Source organism: Schistocerca piceifrons, chromosome 1 (assembly GCF_021461385.2).
Source record: "Schistocerca piceifrons isolate TAMUIC-IGC-003096 chromosome 1, iqSchPice1.1, whole genome shotgun sequence".
Taxonomy (NCBI): Eukaryota; Metazoa; Arthropoda; class Insecta; order Orthoptera; family Acrididae; genus Schistocerca; species Schistocerca piceifrons.
In genome coordinates, this window is record NC_060138.1 from 673,515,254 (window position 1) to 673,534,967 (window position 19,714).

Sequence of the window (19,714 nt, forward strand, 5' to 3'; positions counted from 1 at the left end):
CAGTTTTACATTTTTGATCATTTAAAGAAAGTTGCCAGTCTTTGAACGACTGAAACCTTATTAAAATCTGATTTGAAAATATATATATATATATGTATGTATGTGTGTGTGTGTGTGTGTGTGTGTGTGTGTGTGTGTGTGTGTGTGTGTGCGTGTGCGTGTGTGCGCACGAGTGTATACCTGTCCTTTTTTCCCCTTAAGGTAAGTCTTTCCGCTCCTGGGATTGGAATGACTCCTTACCCTCTCCCTTAAAACCCACATCCTTTCGTCTGTCCCTCTCCTTCCCTCTTTCCTGATGACGCAACCGTTGGTTGCGAAAGCTACTGCATTATAGCAAAAAGCCGGGTACTGTTAATATTGTCTGCAATGTCATTAATATACAGCATGAACAATATGGGGCCTAACACACTTCCCTGGGGCACATCCAAAGTACTTTCAGAAGCCAGAGTGAGTCTCAATCCGTATCCAGCCTAGTGTCATCATTTGGCTCCCCAGTGGATCCTGATTAATTTTCTTTTGTGAGACCTTTTACCCAACCGATGAGTCTCCATCCAAGACAACATCCTGCGGTCTCTGTATCAAAAAGTCCAATCCAGTTACAAATTTCACTTGATAATCCATATGATTGTACTTTTGACAATAAGTAAAGTGATTTTCAGAAATCGAGAAATACTTCATCTGCTTGACTGTCTGGCACCAAGGATTTTGATATGTCATATGAGAAGTTATGTGCAGTTTACAATGTTTATTTTATTGCATATGAGGCTACATATTTATTGCATCAACATGTGTATGATATGTATTTGTTCACCTTAGCCGACAAGTTCTGATATGTTATACTAGTCTTTAAGATTTTAATTCTGTTGGCTCATTACACACTGATGAAGTAATAGCATACAATTGTGCTTTTGTGATTGTGTACATATTACATTCACACAAACATGAATGCTATTTTTTTAATTATCTGTTTCTCCAGTAAGTGGCAACTTAATAAATGTCTTTGTTTCCTCTTATCTGTAATATAACAGTGCAGCATGTCTGTTGTTTATGTGCTATTGGTATCGATATTTGTTGATACTTGTTTCATCATATTTTAAGTATTTTTGATTTGTGCTATCAATCAGTCATTATTTTGACAATGTGTGACAACCCACAGTCACGTAATAACTTGATTCTGTTCACTATGCATGCCATAAATTAGCTGACACATTGTGCCCATATGCTGTAATTGATGTTCCACTTTCTGTTCATGGTATTTCATTCCCTCAATTGCATGTTGCTCAGAGGTTATTTGTCGGAGATTAGGTTAGTCTTCTGCACTTATGTTCTTGCCATAAGGGCTCATCACCCTAAATGATACAACTATCGATTCCTGACAAGCACCACTCCATGAGTGCTTTGAACATACGCTGCTACCCTATTTGTGTTGTATTATTTTTTATGTTTACAAACTTAAAATATACATTTGTTTGATTTATCAGATATTTCTATAAATTTCAAGGTTTATAAGATGAATTTACCGTTTTCATTGTTTGTGTACTTAGTTATTTAAGTTCATGTTCGTAACAAGTTCATTCGCTTATAGATGTGTGAGAATGTGAGAGACCTAGAAGAAGTCCATTAATTAAACATGGTCATACTTCTTCATAAAAATGATTGAAATCTAGTGTTTGTTCTTGAGTGAAATAATTTTTCCTCCTAGCTTGTAAAATCAGTAAATTTTATATTAAGAGATAACATATACCACAAAGTGAAGGGTGGCAGTCATTCAGATTTTACTTTCATGAGACAATGATGGATCAAAGTTGTTTCAGATTTAGGAAAATGCCTATGATGGAAGGTAAGATACCAGGGCAGCACAAGTTGCGATACATGCTAAAATAATTTGTCACTGCTTGAGATTTTGAGGTTTAGCAGCAGTGTGTTGCTGAACATTGTTTTCTTGACAGGATGATGTTATGACTTAACAATGGTAATAAGCAATTCTTTACTAACTTGTACTTACATTAATTTATGTTTAAACTAATAACATTTGCAATCAGAATTGGATACTGAAGCGTTCTAAGAACAGTTTTACTGTAAGACTAAGTTCCTTCTAAATTTTGAAAGAGTTGAGAGTTTAGAGTTGTGATTGTATTTTTAACCTGAAAGCAATAATTTTGTTCTTGTAGTTTGCAAGCTTACAGAAATAGAAATAAATAAAGATTTTTATAGTATTTGAGAAAGAATATATGAAATCCCACCTATCTTTTGTAGTGAACACCTATTAATTTGCTATTAATATTTTTTACAGGTTCCAAGAAAGAGGAATCTAAACCAAGTCAACAAGAAGGAGGAGATTACAACAAAGAGCAAATGGAAGCTGTTAAAAGGTAACTAATTTGTAGTTAAGTTGTTCGAGCATATGATTCTGTAGTTCCTATCTGAAAGTGTAACTTGGGCATACACTCAAGCAGGCTTGATAAAAGTGGTTAGAGCTGGATGCAGAGTAAAACGAATTCAATACATTTAAAGAGACGTGTTTAATTCTGCACTATTGGCTAGTTTCAACTATTCGCTGCATTTCAAGTGCACGTTTTCATCTTCTAGCAGGTATCGCATTATGCCAAAATAAAGAGCCAAACATGAGATAACACAGTACTGGTACTCCAAGAAAATTTGCATCCCAAAAACCACATTTAATAGCTTAGTATCAGGTCGAGGCCTACTTAATTGAGAATTTGGACATACGAATGTGAACTTTAAATGTGTACATTTTAGTATGGTTCACGAAATTCCAATGTCTTGTTTCTTTTATGACATAATGTAAGATTTTCAACTGTTTTACACATATGTACATACAGGCCTCCTAAGTCATCGTAGCTATGCAAGCGCTGTGACGCTTGTTGGCGCTCTCCGGCAACTCCTGAAACGAACAAGTTTCTAACAGGTCACGGTAAAATATTGCGAGTGGTGGTTTGAAAAGCATTATGTTCAAAGTAAATTGAACTATGAACTACGTGCGAGATGGTAAGATGAATTTCTTATATCACAGAGCGTTTGACTCTCATTTAAAAACCAGCGGATGAAAAGTCATTTAGAAGAATTTCGAGCCCAGAAGATCAGACATTTATGTCATTAGTAAAAATTTTACTGGCTCATTTGTGTGATATATCTTAAAGTGTAATACGCGCCTAAAAGACCAACATTATATGTGAAAGCTTAGCTTCTCTTGCATTGTATTAACCTTAGACACCAATATTATATGTGAAAGCTTTCCTTTTCTTGTAGCAACACTATGTATATTAATTTAAACCGTTAACTGTTGCTGTTTGTGTGTTCGTGCTACTTAACAGTGATGTTGCCATTGGCTGACTACATCATGTGTCATAAGCTCTGAATATCCATTGTCATCGGCTGGCGAGACCACGTGACATGACCTATGAGTGGCTTACAAAAGCGCATCGCAATCTCTATTTCAGTGCTTCAGAAAGTAACATGAGGTGTTTGGTGGAATTCGAATTTGTACTTTTGTGATACGAAAATATGCAGTGTGCATGTTGCTGCGCATTGAGATCTTTCCAAAACATGTTTTCTTCCCCGAGTTTCATTTTCTAATGTGCCGAGAAATTCTATGCCCGCGTATAAAACCATAACCATTCAAAGCCTTGGTAAGTTATACAGTTCAGAGAGAAAATATACTGTCAGTTTAACAGAGAAAAAGTGCGTTTTCACCCAGGAGAAAGTCTATTTTTAACCGGGAAATCTGGGAATTTTTTTTTCTTGTCTGCATATACACCCTGATTTATGAATATAGAGAACAACAGCGGTCCTGTCACACTTCCCTGGGGCATTCCTGACTATACCCTTGTCTCTGATGAACACTCGCCATCAAGGACAACTTACTGGGTCTTCAAGCCACTCTCTTACCTGTGAACTTGTTCCATATGCTCGTACCTTCGTTAACAGCCTGCAATGGGGCAACTTTTCAAATGCTTTCTGGAAATGTAGAAATACGGAATCTGCCTGTTACCCTTCAACCATTGTGTGTAGTATATCATGTGAGAAAAAGGCAGGCTCAGTTTTGCACCAGCTATGCCTTCTAAAACCTGTTGAATTGTGGACATAAACTTATCAGTATCAAGAAATTTTATTGTATTTGAACTGAGACTATGTTAAAGGATGCTGCAGCAAACCTAAGTTACAGATATTGGTCCATAATTTTGTGGGTCCATTCTTTTACCCTTCTTAAATGTACTGGAGTCGCCTGTGCCTTTTTCCAGTTGCTTGGTACTTCATGCGGGGCGAGAGATTTATGATAAATGCAAGGTAGGTAAGAGGCCAGTGCTCTAGACTACTCTTGGTAAAATTGAACTGGGATTCCATCCAGACCTAATGATTTATTTGTTTTCAAATCCTTAAGTTGTTTCTCTACGCCAGGGATGCTTATTATCATGTCGCCCATATGGGTGTCTGTCCAATGGTCAAATGACAGTACAGGGTTTTTGAAGCAGCTTTTGATGTATCTCGAAAGATATGTTTGCAGTCAGTGTGTATCTTCAATTTGTATTTATGATGATATATGGTCTCTGATTGTGAAAACCATTAAAATCTGACTTCTCAGTGAACAATAGAGAAGTGTTTTGAAAATTACCAAGGGAAAGGGGGTGGGGTGAGGCAGGGGAGAGGATGACAAATAAATTGATGGGAAAGGTGGCTAGGACGTTTAGCTAAGGGAATAAATATTAGATGGGGGCATGCAAATTCTTTGCTGGATTCCATGGCTAACTAATGAAAGCTGGGTGGACAACATTAGAAAAAATGGAGGAACTGCTGGGGTGTATATTGCTGAATGCATGGTAAGTCTAGATGAGGTTTGTATCCAGGTGTGCATGCAAAGTGAGATATTATTATGCTGAATTACGAAAAAAAAGTTCATGACATTTAACAGGTATGTGGTACAGTGACTGCAGCTCTTTCATATGTGGTTGTGTTTAATCGTGTTATATTGTTTTCATATATTGTTTTTGTCAGTCGAGCTGAATATATTGTATAGTCATTTTCCTTTTTGTATAGGGTTAAAAAATGTAAAGATTATTACGAAATTTTGGGTGTGTCGAAGGATGCTACTGACAGTGAAATTAAAAAGGCATATAAGAAGCTAGCCTTGTTGCTTCATCCAGATAAAAATAAATGTCCTGGTGCCAATGAAGCTTTTAAAGGTTAGTACTTTTGGTAAAAACTTCAGTGCATTTGTAACTACAATGATTGCATCCCATTTATTGTTGTGTTTAGATGTAACAAACTTTCTTAATGTGAAATGGAGACAGTCGCCTCTCCCGCCTCCCCCTCTCCCCCCCCCGCTTCCCCCTCCCCCCCCACCTCCCCCTCTCCCCCCCCGCTTCCCCCTCCCCCCCGCTTCCCCCTCCCCCCCCACCTCCCCCTCTCCCCCCCGCCTCCCCCTCTCCCCCCCGCCTCCCCCTCTCCCCCCCGCCTCCCCCTCTCCCCCCCGCCTCCCCCTCTCCCCCCGCCTCCCCCTCCCCCCCACCTCCCCCTCTCCCCCCCGCCTCCCCCTCTCCCCCCCCCCCCCCCTCCCCCCCCCCCCCCCCCCCCCCGCCTCCCCCTCTCCCCCCTGTATGCAGTCCGGCGATAGTGGCCAGAAACAGTGGAGATAAGATTCGCTGTTCAAGTTAATAAGCCATCATACTGTGTATTGGTGACAAGTCTGTTTTTCTCATACAACTGACACTATAAGACTTAATGGAAATAAGGTTTGATTCTGCAAAAATCAGATATTTATAAATTTCCTTTATAGTGTTAGAGGGTTCGGGGACTTTTGGATTTCATTTTTGTGTAGCAGCTACAGAAGCTAATGTGTAAAACAGTTCTACTTTACTATGTCTGCTGAGTAAAAACATGACTGTGGTAATTAACAAATTTGTTACCAAATAATGTGGTAACAGTGATCACCTCTGCATATTGGAGATATTGCCATTTGCCCATAGAAAAGTGATACAGTAGAAGCCTGATATACTGTAGTCCAGCTTGAAAAAAATTGCATTACAGTCTGCATGTAGCCTTTCTCCATTATAATTAACTGCTGCAACCTCCAAGCTCTCTAAACAATAACTGAAACTCATGGATGTGATTAAACTAAAACTTTGGTTTGTTTTATCAACACATCAGGATTGTTGCTGTACAGAATCTTTGATTCCATGGTTAACATAATGATGCAGTAATGAATTGGCTATGCAGTGGTGCTTGGCAATAATCGAAATGAGCACAACCATCATGTGGATCATAAATTATTCATTCATTTTGTAGATTTCGGTGTGCTTTTAAAGATGCTACAGAAACAGAAACGATGTTGTGTGTATAATAAACTAACAATTATTGACCGTGTGAAGAATGGTGAAACTAAAACTAGTTTATCATAGGAGTGTGGTGTGCCACTTTCCTGTCAGTTATTAAAGCTTCTTCTGAAACATTTCACTTTGATTTACATGAGAATAAAGATTTTATAGCTTCCGACAAATAGTTTCCAAGATAGAAATGTTGCTATGGAATTTGCCAAATGACCATTGAAGGAGAAGCAAGGTCTTGCGTAAGTGAATTTGCTTCACAGTTTCCTGCAATTCTACACAAGGTAAAGGTAAATGAAAATTTAAGTGATTTAAAAGTGTATAATTATGATGAAAGGGCTTTGTATTATTGATTGCTTTCAGCCAGAACTCTTGACACAAAAAATCAGGAAATAAATTGGGTAGTCATAAATTGAAATCTCTTTGTGTGGGTAAAAGCAAAAGTCAGAGATGTTTCAACCATGTAAACCAGACATTACAATCCACTTACAGGCATTCAGTGAATGCTTGGATGACAAGTGACATTTTCACCAATTGGTTCTGTCAGCGAGAAAGCACCTACGGTCACTTAAACTGAGAGAAGCAGCTCTACTCATCATTGATCACTGTCCAGTTCATTCACCTGCTGATGTGTTGCAATCTGAAGATGGACAAATAAAAACTTTGTTTTTGTTAAAAAATGTGATGGTATTAATTCAGCTGCTGGATCAGGGATCATAAAAGCATTTAAGGCTCATTGTTGCTGCGAACTGCTCATTTGAGTAGTAAATCTGAAGAGAGTTACATATTCAGCAGGCCTGGCATGGCAGAGCATTGATCCAACTGCTATTAGGAATTGCTGGAACAAGTGTTCCATTGAAGAAACTGCAACACGCGGATACTGTAGTGGTGTAGATTCCAACAGCAGTGGCATCCAGTGTACGTGTGATGCCCAATATTGGTCTTGGCAACTTGAACAGCTGCGTAGTCATTGACAATGAAGAGCCAATTTTGGAGACCACAGATGACAATGACATTACCGGTGCTGTTTGAAATACAAGTAGCGAAGCAGTTGAGAATGAGGATGATGAAGCTGAAGACGAAAGTATAGTTGATGATCCCTGTACACTTGAAATATTGGATGAAGTGATCATGTGGATGGAGTGACAAAGTGAACAAAACCAAACTGAGTTGTTGTACCTGATGAGCATAAAACAATACAGTTTAATGAAACTGCATGAAATGACCCGACAAAGAAAACTAACTGCCATCTGTAAAGCAATAAAAGAATGACGTATTGTAACTTCCAAGCAATGTTGTAAATTGTTGTACTGTATTTGATAGAATGTACGTTGTATATGACATGAAACTCATGTTATTGTTTGATCGATGTTTGACTGAAATTTGTGTAATTGCTTTACACTATTTGGTAAGTTTCTGTAGTGTTTTGCTTCTAATGATCCTTAAATTCAAGTACAGTATAGTACAGGTGTAATTTGTCATTACACAACTCTCTCAGATACCATGGGTACACTATAACACGGGAGTAAAGAAAGCATGCTCCTCGACAGCCACATTATATCGAGCGTGTACTGTGCTATCTGTTACGTTTGTTTGGAAACAAGGCATATAGACGGTCATTGTTATTTAAACAAGAATGTAGATGAATGATAGTGAATACTTTATTTTTCTCTCCTTTTATGTACTGTGTTTTTTAATGTTGACATTAATGTTATGAAAATATTTTCAAATTTTTAAAAGTTGTCATGCTTTTAAAACTTCCATTTTATGCTTTTTACTGTAGCTTCATTACAACAGTTGTTCCCCATCCTCCCCTCATTCTGACAACTAAGTTTCATTGGAAAGAGAATGAACTTCTGTTAAAAGTTTGATTTGTGTTTTTTTCCAAAATAAGAACAATCTAAATTGCAGTGTTTAATTGACTGAAGAACGAATCTTATCATTGAGCCAGTGTTGAATGTTGAGCTTCCTTCTTCTTGGTAATTTTGTGAGTACAACTGTTTGCAAAGGCAAATAATTAATAAGTGTGCTCCTGTTGAAGATTATTTGACATTGTGTAGATTCCAATTTCTGTAAACAGATATAGTAAGCTAATTCCAAAAATTGACTTTATAGCTGTGGGAAATGCTGTAGCAATTCTAACAGACCCAGAGAAACGAAAACAGTATGATTTATATGGGTCAGAAGAAGAGAGGTTGCAACAGTCCAACAGGCATAGTCATCGTGAATACAATTACACAAGAGGATTTGAAGGTACAGTAGAAAAGTCTGTGATTGTTTCGTGAGTCAGTATGCATGTAATAAATTCCTCAAACCCATGGGGTCATGTACCTGGCTTTCGCCATGACTTGCAGCTGAATTTGTTGTAGAATTTCCTTTGTTCATCAGTATGTTAATGAAGTAATGTTTTGAGGTTCAGTTCTATGGGCCACTTAAGCAGGTTTTAAAAAATCTAGAGGTGGTAAATATAATAATTATAGCTAATGTAATAAGTAATTTAAAGGTCAGTTTTCACTTGGATGACTGTGTGGTTTTTGTAAACAGTTGGGATGCCAGTAAGTAGGTAATTTGATACCATTTTCATTCATATTTGATAGTAATATTTTTACGGGTGGGGAGGGGGGCATTGGAGGGGGGGGGGGGGAGAGAGAGAGAGAGAGAGAGAGAGAGAGAGAGAGAGAGAGAGAGAGAGAGAGAGAGTTGGTAGTGTGTTCACTATTTACTCTTTTGAGTCATTCATTAGCTCTACCAATAAAGCAAATGTCATTCGTTATTTGCTAGTCAGATTTGTAAATGTGTTTGTTCTACTGAAAATACCTAATAGACTAAAACATTTTCATTACTGACAACACTCATCATCATACACACAGTTGAAAATATCTATGCTGTCTATGTCAACTCTTTCCTTGTGCAGATACCACCTATAACAAAATTAAAATAGCCTTACGAGTCCTGAATATGGATTTCTACTGATTCTTACAGCTCTTGTACAGGGCAGATTCTTTTCTGCTGATTCTCCTACACCTTCTCCAGATCACATTTCGGCCAAAATGTTCCTGTTCCTGTTTCAGTTTTAGTATAGAAAATTTAGGCCGCCTACCTCAATAGGCTTGTGAAGCCCATCCCCTTCACTCTGAGAATAGATACCAGTTCATTAAATGAAAAGTGGCATTGAAGAAACATCAACTTGGCCTGGAGACAGTAGCTACAATATCAGATTGTATCCACTTATGTAAAAGTTTTGAAGTTCACTTAATTCTGCTTTATTGCCTTGTAAAGAAATTTAAATGGCTGTCAAGTGTGCAATTAACTGCCGTAAGACTATTATCATTACAAGTTCATTACTACCCGCGGCTATCCATGATATACTTCATTAGACCCTTCAGTAGTCTTCTTTAAAAGAAGTGCTAGCTGTACGAGGTGCATTCATGTTCTAAGGCCTCCGATATTTTTTCTCCGGACTGGAAAGAGATAGAAACATGCGCATTGTTTTAAAATGAGGCCGCGTTCATTGCCAATACGTCCCAGAGATGGCAGCACCGTACGGCAGATGGAATTTTACCGCCAGCGGCAAGAATGAGAACTGTTTTAAATACTTTAAATGGCGACGTTTTCCTTACTTGAACAGCGTGCAATCATTCGTTTTCTGAATTTGCGTGGTGTGAAACCAATTGAAATACATCGACAGTTGAAGGAGACATGTGGTGATGGAGTTATGGATGTGTTGAAAGTGCGTTCGTGGGTGCGACAGTTTAATGAAGGCAGAACATCGTGTGACAACAAACCGAAACAACCTCGGGCTCGCACAAGCCGGTCTGGCGACATGATCGAGAAAGTGGAGAGAATTGTTTTGGGGGATCGCCGAATGACTGTTGAACAGATCGCCTCCAGAGTTGGCATTTCTGTGGGTTCTGTGCACACAATCCTGCATGACGACCTGAAAATGCGAAAAGTGTCATCCAGGTGGGTGCCACGAATGCTGACGGACGACCACATGGCTGCCCGTGTGGCATGTTGCCAAGCAATGTTGACGCGCAACGACAGCATGAATGGGACTTTCTTTTCATCGGTTGTGACAATGGATGAGACGTGGATGCCATTTTTCAATCCAGAAACAAAGCGCCAGTCAGCTCAATGGAAGCACACAGATTCACCGCCACCAAAAAATTTCGGGTAACTGCCAGTGCTGAAAAAATGATGGTGTCCATGTTCTGGGACAGCGAGGGCGTAATCCCTACCCATTGCGTTCCAAAGGGCACTACGGTAACAGATGCATCCTACGAAAATGTTTTGAAGAACAAATTCCTTCCTGCACTGCAACACAAACGTCCAGGAAGGGCTGCACGTGTGCTGTTTCAGCAAGACAACGCACCCACACATAGAGCTAACGTTACGCAACAGTTTCTTCGTGATAACAACTTTGAAGTGATTCCTCATGCTGCCTACTCACCTGGCCTGGCTCCTAGTGACTTTTGGCTTTTTCCAACAATGAAAGACACTCTCCGTGGCCGCACATTCACCAGCTGTAGCCTCAGCGATTTTCCAGTGGTCAAAACAGACTCCTAAAGAAGCCTTCGCCGCTGCCATGGAATTATGGCGTCAGCGTTGTGAAAAATGTGTACGTCTGCAGGGCGATTATGTTGAGAAGTAACGCCAGTTTCATCGATTTCGGGTGAGTAGTTAATTAGAAAAAAAATCAGAGGCCTTAGAACTTGAATGCACCTCGTAATATTCCATGAAGTTCACATGCAATAATGTCTAAAGTAATTCACCTAAAAATCTGTTTCTCTGAATGGTTTACAACTGTAGCTGCTTAACATTTACTATAAAAGGACTTGAAGAATAATGATTTTCTTCATCTTGGCTAAAATTTGTGTGTTGTAGTTCCTCCTGCTCATTAAGAAGCCTACCAAGTGACTCAATTCACTGAACTGCAGCAGGAAGTCCCACTTTATTATCCATTTCATAATGATTGACTCCCAGCTTTGAGTTCATATTCTGGTCACATTGCACTGTGAACATCGATATGTTATACCTTGCTGAAATCGTGGAAATGTCTCGTTGTTTAGTATATGACTATTACATCTTAGTTGAAATGGGGGTGACATACGCACTAATATTTCAGAGAAACCTAGCTTTTTCTAGCTTTTTTTTGGCGAGTGTCAACTTTAAGGGTGCATAAAAATCGGACTGTAATTAGGAGAAAAATTTTCTTTGCTTAGTTTAGCTATAACCTTGTCCTGTTAAATACAGATTTTTGTAATTTTCTGATAACTCATTTCATCATTATAATGTGAGAGAAGGCACTGGTGTCCAGCGTGAACTCTTAATGGTTACATCACTAATGAATACTTCTCATGTTTGTTAGTTAAGAATTTGTAAAGCATTTGTGTTAGTAGCTGCAATATATGCAAGGCTGTGGTGGAGTGTAGTTGTCACACCAGCGTGCCACCAGTGTGTGGCCATAAGCACTTTTTTGTCACTGAAGAATGGCAACTTCGTAGTCACATTCCAGTACAGTTTTGGTGTGTTCAAATTTCTTCTTCTTCTTCTTCAAGTAGAGGGAAGTAATATGGGAAAGTGCAAATAAATGTTCAGTATGCAAGCAGCTGACAATAAATGAACATTTGTATAACACGTGTGGACAGTAAATGGGGAAGTTGATTAGCTCAAATAACTTTTGTAGTAAAGAATGATGACTGAAATAAAACCCACATTAACCACTTTTGGCTGAGGTCTCGCTGCTGCTATGGCAGTCATCTACTTAGATCAGCAACAATTCTATTGCTATGGCAAGATTGTGGGCATAATTGTTTTCAAGTTTGTGTACATGACTCTCTGAATTTATTGAGACACATTGGGGAACACTTTCCATAGTGGAGCGACGCAACTGTAACATAATATTTATTTTAAAATTCTTGTTCTCCTTTGCTACCTTGTTCTTGACAAATGCGTAAATAAGTTCAATGGTGTTCAATTTGAAGTGCACTACAGGCAACCAGTGAAGTTTAATTTCCTTGTCCATTATTGCAAAATACTTTCCAAAAGGTATTCTTGGACCCTGAAGTGCAGTTGCGCGTGTTCCAGTAGGCCAGTTTTAATAAATTTCTCATATGATGTGGCATTAGATGGAAGCTCTACATTATTGTTTTTCATCCATTCAATAATGGACTCCATTCTCCATTTCTTAAATGGATTTCATGGTACTGGGTTGATCTTGTGGCACAACATGACATGGACTCGACTAATGTCTGAAGTAGTGCCGAAGGGAATTGACACCATGAATCCCGCAGCGCTGACCCTAAATCCGTAAGAGAACTAGGGGTTGGAGATCTCTTATGAAGAGCATGTTGCCAGTCATCCCATATATGCTCAATAATGTTCATATCTGGGAGTTTGGTGGCCAGCAGAAGACTGTTCCTGGAGCCACTTCGTAGCAATGCTGGACATGTGGGATGTTGCATTGTCCTGTTGCAACTGCCCAAGTCCAGTGGAATGCTCAAAGGACACAAATGGAAGCAGGAGAGAAAGCTTACGTACGTGTCACCTGTCAGTCACATCTTGACTAATCAGGGGTCCCATATCGCTCCCAACCGCGCATGCCTCACATCATGACACAGCCTCCACCAGCTTGAACAACTCCCTGCTGATATGCAGGATCCATTGATTCATGAGGTTGTCTCCATACCCATACACGTTCATCAACTTGATACAATTTGAAATGAGACTCGTCCGACCAGGCACCATGTTTCCAGTCAACAACAGTTCAATGTCTGTGATGACGGGTCCAGGCGAGGTGTAAAGCTTTGTGTCGTGCAGTCGTCAAGGTTACATGAGTGGTCCTTGGGTCTGAAAGCCCAGTCAATGATGTTTCATTAAATGTTTTGCATGCTGACACATGTTGATGGTTCAGCATTGAAATCCACAACAATTTGCGGAAGGGGGGCACTTCTGTCACATTGAACGTTTTTCTTCAATTGTCATTAGTCCCATACTTGAAGGATCTTTTTCTGCCTGCATTGATGTAAGTGATTTGTGTTTTACTGGAATCCTGATATTTACAGTTCACTCATGAAATGGTCGTACGGGGATATATCCACTTCATCGCTACCTTGGAGATGCTGTGTCCCATCGCTCGTGCTCCAACTATAACACCATGTTCAAGCTCACTTAAATCTTGGTAACCTGCTATTGTAGCAGCAGTAACTGATCTAACAACTGCTCCAAATACTTGTTGTCTTATATAGGTGTTGCTGATTGCAGTGCTATATTTTGCCTGTTTACATATCTCTGATGTGAATACACATGCCTATACCAGTTTCTTTGGCACTTCAGTGCAAAAGAATTGCAGATCTGTCTGGTAATTTTTTGAAAATGCTCCTAAAACACTCTTTGTAGTTTGTGGCATTCATTCCAGAATGATAATCTGCACCTCCTTTGTGTCCAATAAAACATAAGCCAGCGTTTTGCATGAACACAATTTTGTTCCCGATGTGGCACATTATAACGCTTTTTTCAGAACCAGACGTTGTTTTGAATTCCTCCTTTCCAGTCACTCGAATCTTTAACACTTCCTCTTTGATAATCGTATTCATTTTCTGATGCATAAGGCATACTTTGTTCCTGCCAGCCAAACTTCCTGGAATGATTTGCACCACGCAACTCTCATCATTGTAATAAACAGTCCATCCGGTGTTGCCCAAGTGTCTTATTTCCCACAAGAACTTGGCTCTTTTTTCCTACTATTCAGTTATTTTCCATCAGCACAGGTCTTGCGTTGACCTTTTGCATCTGAAGCCCAGTTTTCAAATAGTTGTTTCACTCATATCAAGAAAGTCTTCCACTTCATTCTTCAATGCTTCCAACATGGCTGCTACTGTTGGAAATTGCTTTCCCACATCGAAGTCTTGGATTTTTCTTCTTGTGACTCCCTGTGTATACTCATCCAGTATAAACTTCTGTCGGCTGCCAGAAAACACTCTCTCTCTCTCTCTCTCTCTCTCTCTCTCTCTCTCTCTCTCTCTCTCTCTCTCTCTCTTTTTCTTTTGTGATACAAGATATGAAGTTCTTCTATAATCTCTCAAAATTTGCTTCACTGAACTTTCACTAATATTGAGACATTCAGAAGCTCTCATTGCTGGCTGTAATATGGAAATGCTCGCGCCCTGTTCTTATTTGTCCTCGAAGGAACTGTGTGTTCTGATCACCATAGACTTAACACAACTCTGTAAATGATGCATGATGGCACACACATACAAGGCAATTAGTTACGTTACGTGCACTGTCTCACATAGATAGACAACAACAGATGGGAGCACAGTTGTGTCCAATCTGATGTGAAGATGGAATGTAAACACTGCAACAATGAACAGTGAACAATGAAGTGGGAATACTGTTCAGAGGTCGGGCAACATAGCACATGTGAGCATGTGGCACAAAGAAACACAAAAGCCAATAAACTAAAAATGTAGATTTACATGCATAAAAATATAACAGCTGTGAAGGGCAACAGAGCTTGCATTTAAACATTATTTTGTTAATATGTATCACCATCAGGAAAATTGCAAAAATATACACCCACCACTATTAGGACAAAAAGACTAATCGGAAAGTGATGACAATTCATCTGGAAGTTTAATGTGGTGCATAGAAAATTATTCTCCTAATTGTGGTCTGTCTTCTGTGGCTCCTGTAATTTGACACTTGCCAAGAAAGGTTGAAAAAGCACCCTTTCTCTTAAATATTACCATGTATGCTGCCCCCTTTTCAACTAAAATGTAATATTCATACACCAAATAAAAGTAGTCATTTCCACGATTCCAGCAGGGTTTAACACATGCGGTGTGACCAGAATATGAGCTCAAAGTAAGGTTCAGTAATTATGAAATGGATAATAAGTGCAGGAAATGCTTAATTCTCATTGGCTGCTGATCTAAAATGGCCAATCAGAAAAGCTCCTGCTTCCAGATACCCACATTAATCCCTAACTTGTCCAATAGGATTACACGAATTGAATATGAAAGAACTTTCAGTGTATGGAACCAAATTCAGATGAAAATAAAACAGTTCAAATTATCCCCAGAAATAAAATGATAATTCATTTGACTGCTAACTTACATTATGACTGCTTTTATACAAAAGCACACACATTGCCCTATGTCACACTACTCAAGATTGCAAAAGATTTTTCCTGCACCTAGTTTTCCATAGTTTTCAATAAAATAAAATGTCCACACTTCACGTATTCCATCCACACACTTCATCACTCTTTCCAAAACACTTACAAAACAAAACGTAATTAAATAATAATTTTGAAATAATTACTTACATGGCTGCGAAGTATTATAGTCAAAACAAAGAAAATTTTAGATGAGTAATTTCTATGAACAAACATTTTAGTTATAGTTTTAGATGATCATAAGAAAATACATTACAGTCCTTTACATTGTTTTGCAGTACAATAAAAGCTGTTAATGTATATCTTCAAAAGTATTGTACATACGAGGGTAAGTCAATTATTATCCACAAAGTGGTTATAATATTTTATTGTAATCAAATAGAAAACCTATAAGAACGTCATTTTTCGACATAGTCTCCTTGCGTTTCAATGCGCTTAGCCATCATTGTACAAGCTTCCTGATGCCCTCGTAATAGAAGGTTCTCAGTTGAGCTGTTGAGCCAGGAATGCAGCACTTCTTTCACTGCTTTATCAGAGGCAAATCGATGGCCCCTTAAGGCCTGTTTGAGTGGACCAAACAAGTGATAGTCATAAGGGGACTATATGGAGGATGATCCAGTACTTCAAATTTGAGTTTCTGGAGTGTTTCAGCAGTGTGGGTAACAGTATGCGGACAGGCATTGTCACACAATAACACAACACCTTTTGACAGCAATCCTCGCCATTTGCTGTTTATTGTTGTGCCCCTTTCCGATAATGTTCCAGTACTGGGCCTTGTGCATCCCAAAAACCCTAAACATCAGTTTTGCTGCAGACAGTTGGGCCTTGAACTTTTTCTTGCACGGCGAGTTTGGATGTTTCCATTCCATACTCCGCCGTTTACTCTCTGGCTCGTAGTGATGGATCCATGCTTCGTCACCAGTAATGATCCTATCTAAGAAGTTGTCCACTTCGTTACCATAGTGATCCAAATGTTTTTTGCAGATGTCCAAGCGTGTTTGTTTATGCAACTGTGTGAGTTGTTTTGGGACTCATCTTGCACTAACTTTATGAAACCCAAGTCTGTTGTGGATGATTTCGTAGGCAGAACCATGACTGATTTGTAGATGATGTGCCACTTTGTCAATAGTTAATCGTCTGTCTAAGAGAATCATTTCATGTGAACGCTCGATGGTTTTTTCATTTGTGGCGGTAAATGGTTGCCCGGCTCCTTCATCATGCGTAACACTTGTGTGACCATTTCATAATTTTTCAATCCATTCATAGACACTCTGTTGTGGGAAAACACTGTTCCCGCACCGCACCGAAAGTCTTCGATGAATTTTGACCCCTGATATGCCTTCCAACCACAGGAAAAGGATCACTGAACGTTGCTCTTCTTTGGTGCAAATAGACAGCAGAGCAGCCACGATTAACACCAAGGCAGCAATAACAAAACTAACCTAGCAGCTTGAAAATTGCAAAGATTTAACAACGAATAAAAAAGTGTGCATCATCAATGTAAAATGACAGTGCTACTGAAATAACAGAAATATAACTAAATTGCAGAAAATAATTGACTTACCCTTGTAATAACAACAGATTTTAACAGCACAGTTTTAGTAGCAACACAAGACTGTATGTGAAGTATGAGATAAATCGGAAAAAATTAGCAATGTTTCCTGTCAGATTCATAGTGTGTGAATAGATGTTTTGGTCAGATACCAGGCTCCTTCACTGCCCATGTGCATGCACGCTAGAGTGGATGGGGTGGGGGTGGGGGGGGGGGGGGGAGAGAGAGAGAGAGAGAGAGAGAGAGAGAGAGAGAGAGAGAGAGAGAGAGAGTGTTTGGGTACTCACTGCAAGGAATGATAACTTGGAATAGTCTGCTGAGTCACATTCTGTCAATAAAATAAATTAGAAACAGTATTTCATGCATATCTTCATCAGCCATGTATTGTGGTTAGCCACATGTAAGATAAATCAGAGCATCTAGAAATAGATAGCATAAGCAAAGAAAACTTGCAGTTCGTTAACTAAACAACCTCTAGCCTTTAGCTCATACTTTCCCATCACTTCTTCCTATGCCACATCATCTGTCTCGTGCCCATTCCACCAACCAACAGTGATAGAAAACAAGTAGTAAAGAAAACTGTCTAAAAGATGGAAATAAACGAGACAGGCACAGGTAGTTGTGAAAAAAAGCCAAAGTTGCATCAAAGACACAAGGGGTTGGGTTAGTAGATGTTTTTTGTTTTTAACTCTTGATATTTAGAAAGTTGATTATGTTATGTGTAAGCTTTTTCATGGATGCCAACATTAACTGTGTTATATGCAGTACAGTTGTATTTTGGGTGTATGTTAAATACTCTTCCATAATAAAAAATGAGGCAGTGAAATAATTAACACAATGATGAATCGACACTTGTTTTAGGAAACTACCGTTGCAGAGTTATATGTTATGTTTTTTGTTTATTTTTTTAGCTGATATCACTGCAGATGAACTTTTCAACATGTTTTTTGGCACTGGATTCCCTAGTCAGAATGTGTACATGAGGAGAGGTGGGAGATGGCAACGTGCCACAGAAGCCCAGACTCAAAACAGAGAGGTAAGATAATCATAATGTGTTATGAGTTTGTGAAGGATGTGCTTTTGTGACAGTGTAACATGCATGTTGCACTATGAGCATTTTACAGTGAGAAAATCTCATGGTTTGTTAGCCAATCAGCATAATCTCTGCCAGTAGCTGTAACTCAGAACAAATTCCAAACTTGCAAAATCAATGTTACTAGAAAAAGACACACTTGTAAAAAATCGGCTCTTATTGAGTGAGCAACATACAATAATGCAGTTAGTTCTCTGGTTGCTCATTATTTTGCAGATTTTGGGTCTTCTTAACTTAGTGTTGTTACATATACCCATCAATTTATGCAGAGAGGGCATTACATGTTCATTTACAATTGTGTAATACCATAAAATCATTACAAACAGAACTTGATAATACATACAAACTGAAGGAAAATAAGCTTTAGCATTACAGCATTAGCGATCCGTACTAACAGAACCACAGTTATAGCTCTGCCACGCAAGTTGAAACCCTCTATTTCCTTTTGTGTGGCATAATGATGATGTGACCTCAGCAGTACTTAAGCACAGACTGCTTGCGTGTCTTGTATATTACTTCTTTGTTCTTCTTAACTTCATGTTGAGTTAAAAAAAAGCGATAAGTGCTTTGTAGTCAAAGACAAACTGCCTTGTCATTATTAATCTCTGTTCTAGAGTACTTCTGTGATCTATACATCTAAGCAGTTTTACACTCGCTCTGCCTGCTTTCCAAGTGACCTGAGGGATTTGCAATTACTGTGTCCATATTTCAAAATAATTTCCATTTACATGCTTTAACACTTCTGCAATTTTGAATTTCCTGAATTTTAAATGCTATGTCCAGGAGAAACTGTGCCATATAAGTAGCAAAACATGAATTTTATGGGAGAGACCAAAAACTGTTTGTAATGTGTTGAAAGTTTCACAGCAGTGCAATATTTGAAGCACTGAAATGCAGTTCTAGATCCTATGAAAGCATTCAACAAAGAAAACGATTTGCCTGAAGACCTAATTATGTCCAGTAAGCAATACACTTTTGACAAACACTATGTAACTAACATAATCTGTCGCAAATACTGAGACCATATTTCAAGCACACATTATGTTATAATACTCCTGATACTGTTTCTGTGGGTGGTGGTGGTGGTGTTGTTGTCATCGTCGACCCCCCCCTCCCCCTCCAAGGAAAAAGTTGCGTACTAATTATCACTCATTCATGACAATAATTTGAGACAAAGGTGACACTGCTGAGACAGCAATCCCCAAGAAAAGATTTATTGCTAAGGGATGCTGTCACAATAACCATGAATGTTCTTACAGAGAACAGCTATAATTATAACTATCCTGTTTGCATTTCTTAATACCTTCAAAGAATTTATCTAGGCTGCCCTTGGATCTTTTACCATTCTTCATTGACTATGCGCTTGTAAAGAATCGCATCCAGATGGTTCTGTATCTTTTTCGTGTTCATGACAGTTGACTAATTTTGAGAGTTCTTCCAGGGCTAATTGAGTCACAGAGCCACAAACTTTATTGTGCATAGTTTGTGAAAAAGAGTAGGGGACGGACTTAATAAATTCGTGACCTCTTTTTTTTTTTTCACTTCTTTAG

General features: G+C 38.8%; 1 protein-coding gene across 1 annotated transcript in view; it reads left to right on the forward strand.

Annotated features, from left to right (window-relative positions):
• LOC124709078 (dnaJ homolog subfamily B member 12) overlaps nucleotides 1–19,714 on the forward strand; it is a 128,115-nt gene that overhangs the window by 52,891 nt on the left and 55,510 nt on the right. Inside the window, exons 3-6 of the mRNA XM_047240729.1 lie at nucleotides 2,294–2,372; nucleotides 5,056–5,201; nucleotides 8,457–8,594; nucleotides 17,983–18,107. Of these exons, the coding sequence (XP_047096685.1) occupies nucleotides 2,294–2,372; nucleotides 5,056–5,201; nucleotides 8,457–8,594; nucleotides 17,983–18,107 (488 nt within the window). The remainder of the gene's footprint in view (nucleotides 1–2,293; nucleotides 2,373–5,055; nucleotides 5,202–8,456; nucleotides 8,595–17,982; nucleotides 18,108–19,714) is intronic.